The sequence below is a fragment of the Gekko japonicus genome, unplaced genomic scaffold (genome assembly GCF_001447785.1).
Source record: "Gekko japonicus isolate JY-2015 unplaced genomic scaffold, Gekko_japonicus_V1.1 scaffold2978, whole genome shotgun sequence".
Taxonomy (NCBI): Eukaryota; Metazoa; Chordata; class Lepidosauria; order Squamata; family Gekkonidae; genus Gekko; species Gekko japonicus.
The window spans coordinates 24559-26357 of record NW_015165913.1 but is presented as its reverse complement, the minus strand read 5'-3'; the positions used below and the strand labels follow the sequence as shown (position 1 = coordinate 26357).

The 1799-nt window shown below is 69.1% G+C and overlaps 1 protein-coding gene across 1 annotated transcript in view; it reads left to right on the top strand.

The window, feature by feature from the left end:
• The window catches only part of SPAG8 (sperm associated antigen 8), a 23294-nt gene that overhangs the window by 20868 nt on the left and 627 nt on the right, over window positions 1-1799 (top strand). The window contains exons 2-4 of the mRNA XM_015411398.1: window positions 134-308; window positions 507-552; window positions 1633-1750. Coding sequence (XP_015266884.1) covers window positions 134-308; window positions 507-552; window positions 1633-1750 — 339 coding nt within the window. The remainder of the gene's footprint in view (window positions 1-133; window positions 309-506; window positions 553-1632; window positions 1751-1799) is intronic.

Sequence of the window (1799 nt, the reverse complement as noted above, 5' to 3'; positions counted from 1 at the left end):
GGGAGCGGGAGGAGCAGGGGGGATGGCACCTGGATCTCGCCCCCTTCCCAGCTCCTGCTGCAGCCCCGCTGACCTGTGCGCGGCAGAGCGGGCCCTCCGTCCCTAACCCGGCCCCCCTCCTTGGCCCTTGCAGAGAGCCACCAATGCCCTGGACCAGGTGCCCAGCCCCCGCGAGGGCACGGAGGGCTTCTGCTACCGGCACGGGCACCGCGGCCTGCTCACCCTCCGCTTCCGGGCCGGCCTGGCCCGGAGCACCACCATGAAGGACGCCTACCAGAGGCCCGCCAGGACCGCGCTCCCCGCCAGAGGTGGGCCTGGGCACTGGAGGCTAAAAAGCTGTGAGCTGGCTCACACTCACTCAGCTTAGAGGGAACACTGCCCCCAGCACAACCTCCCGGGAACGGGGTCTCTGGACTTCAGGGGCTCCCCCCCCCGCTCCCCTCAGGCCGACCCCCCCCATCAGGGTCCCTAGTCCGCCCTCACTGCTCCCCCCCCCTCTCCCCCAGGGCAGCGCGAGGCCACGCTGGAGTGGCTCCTGTACCAGAAATACAGGTGAGCAGAGAGACCTCCCCGTCTTCCCTCCTCCCCAGGGGCAGGGGGTGATTTGGAGCGTGCCTGGCTCCGGGCCCAGCCTGGGCCGAGGCCCAAACCGCCGCGGGAGGGGGCCTCCGTGGTGCCTTTTGAGAATTCTTTGGGAGCCTCGGCAGGCAGGCACGGCAGGTGAGGGCAGTCGGAGCAAAGGACCACCCTCTCCGCAGCCTTTCCAGAGGCTCCCCCTCCCTCCGCTGAACCCAGGTGGCTTCTCCCTCTCCTGGCAGAGGCTCGCCTACCTGGTGAAGGTAGGGATGGATGGGGGGGGGGGGCTCAGCAACAGAGTGAAGCAGCTGTGACGTTGGTATGCGAGATCCCAAGTCCCTCGGTGCCCTACCGGGAGGGCCAGGCCTCAGGTAGCCACCCCTCCTGGGAAGTCCGTGCTGCTCAGCTCTTCCTCCTGGGCGGCGGCGGCGGCGGGTGAGGAGGAGGGGGAGGAAGAGGCCGGCCGGAAAAGAGGCGGGTGGGGGGCTAAAAGGGCGGAGGAATCTGAGGGCGCAGAAGGCGGCCAGGAAAGGCTGAGAGTTTGGGGCTTGGGGAGGCCGTCCCGAGTGGGCTTCTCCAGCGACCTTAAGGGAGCAAGGAGGGGATGGGGGGGGGGGGGCGGGGGGAGCAGAGCAGGGGAGCAGCCGAGCCCCCGTGTCCCGGCAGAGGGGAAAGAAGAAGACCCGGGCATTCCCACGCTGGCCAAACTACTCCCAGGGCCCGCTCTGTAGCCCCCCTCCCCCAAATCTGCTGTCCCAGAGTGCCAGAGAGCAGCGCTGGATCGTTGGGGGGTGTGTGTGCTTCCCCCGTCCCTGGAGCCAACTTGCCTGGGGTGGGCCAGGGGGGAGGAGGAAGGTGGTGGATCCCAGGACCCCCCCCCCGGGGGGGGGGGGCTATTTGGGACAGGAGGGAGCCCTGCGGCCCTGCTGGGTCCTGCTCCTGGGACCGCTTGGCGTTCTGTTCTCCCGTGATTCCTTTGGACTCCAACCAGGGGGGAGGGGAGGGCTCCTCCCCCCCCCAGTGACCCGCTGAAGACGTGGCTGTCCTTGTGTGCAGCAAGGAGATCTTTGAGGAAGACATCGACCCTCCCCCCGGCCCCGTGGAGTCCCTGACCACCACACACCAGGACTACCATCGGGAGGGCTTCCCCTCTGCGCCCCCCGCCCCCACCAAGGTGAGCGACAGCAGGGGCACAGGACTGAGCAGTGCCCCCCCCCGCAGGG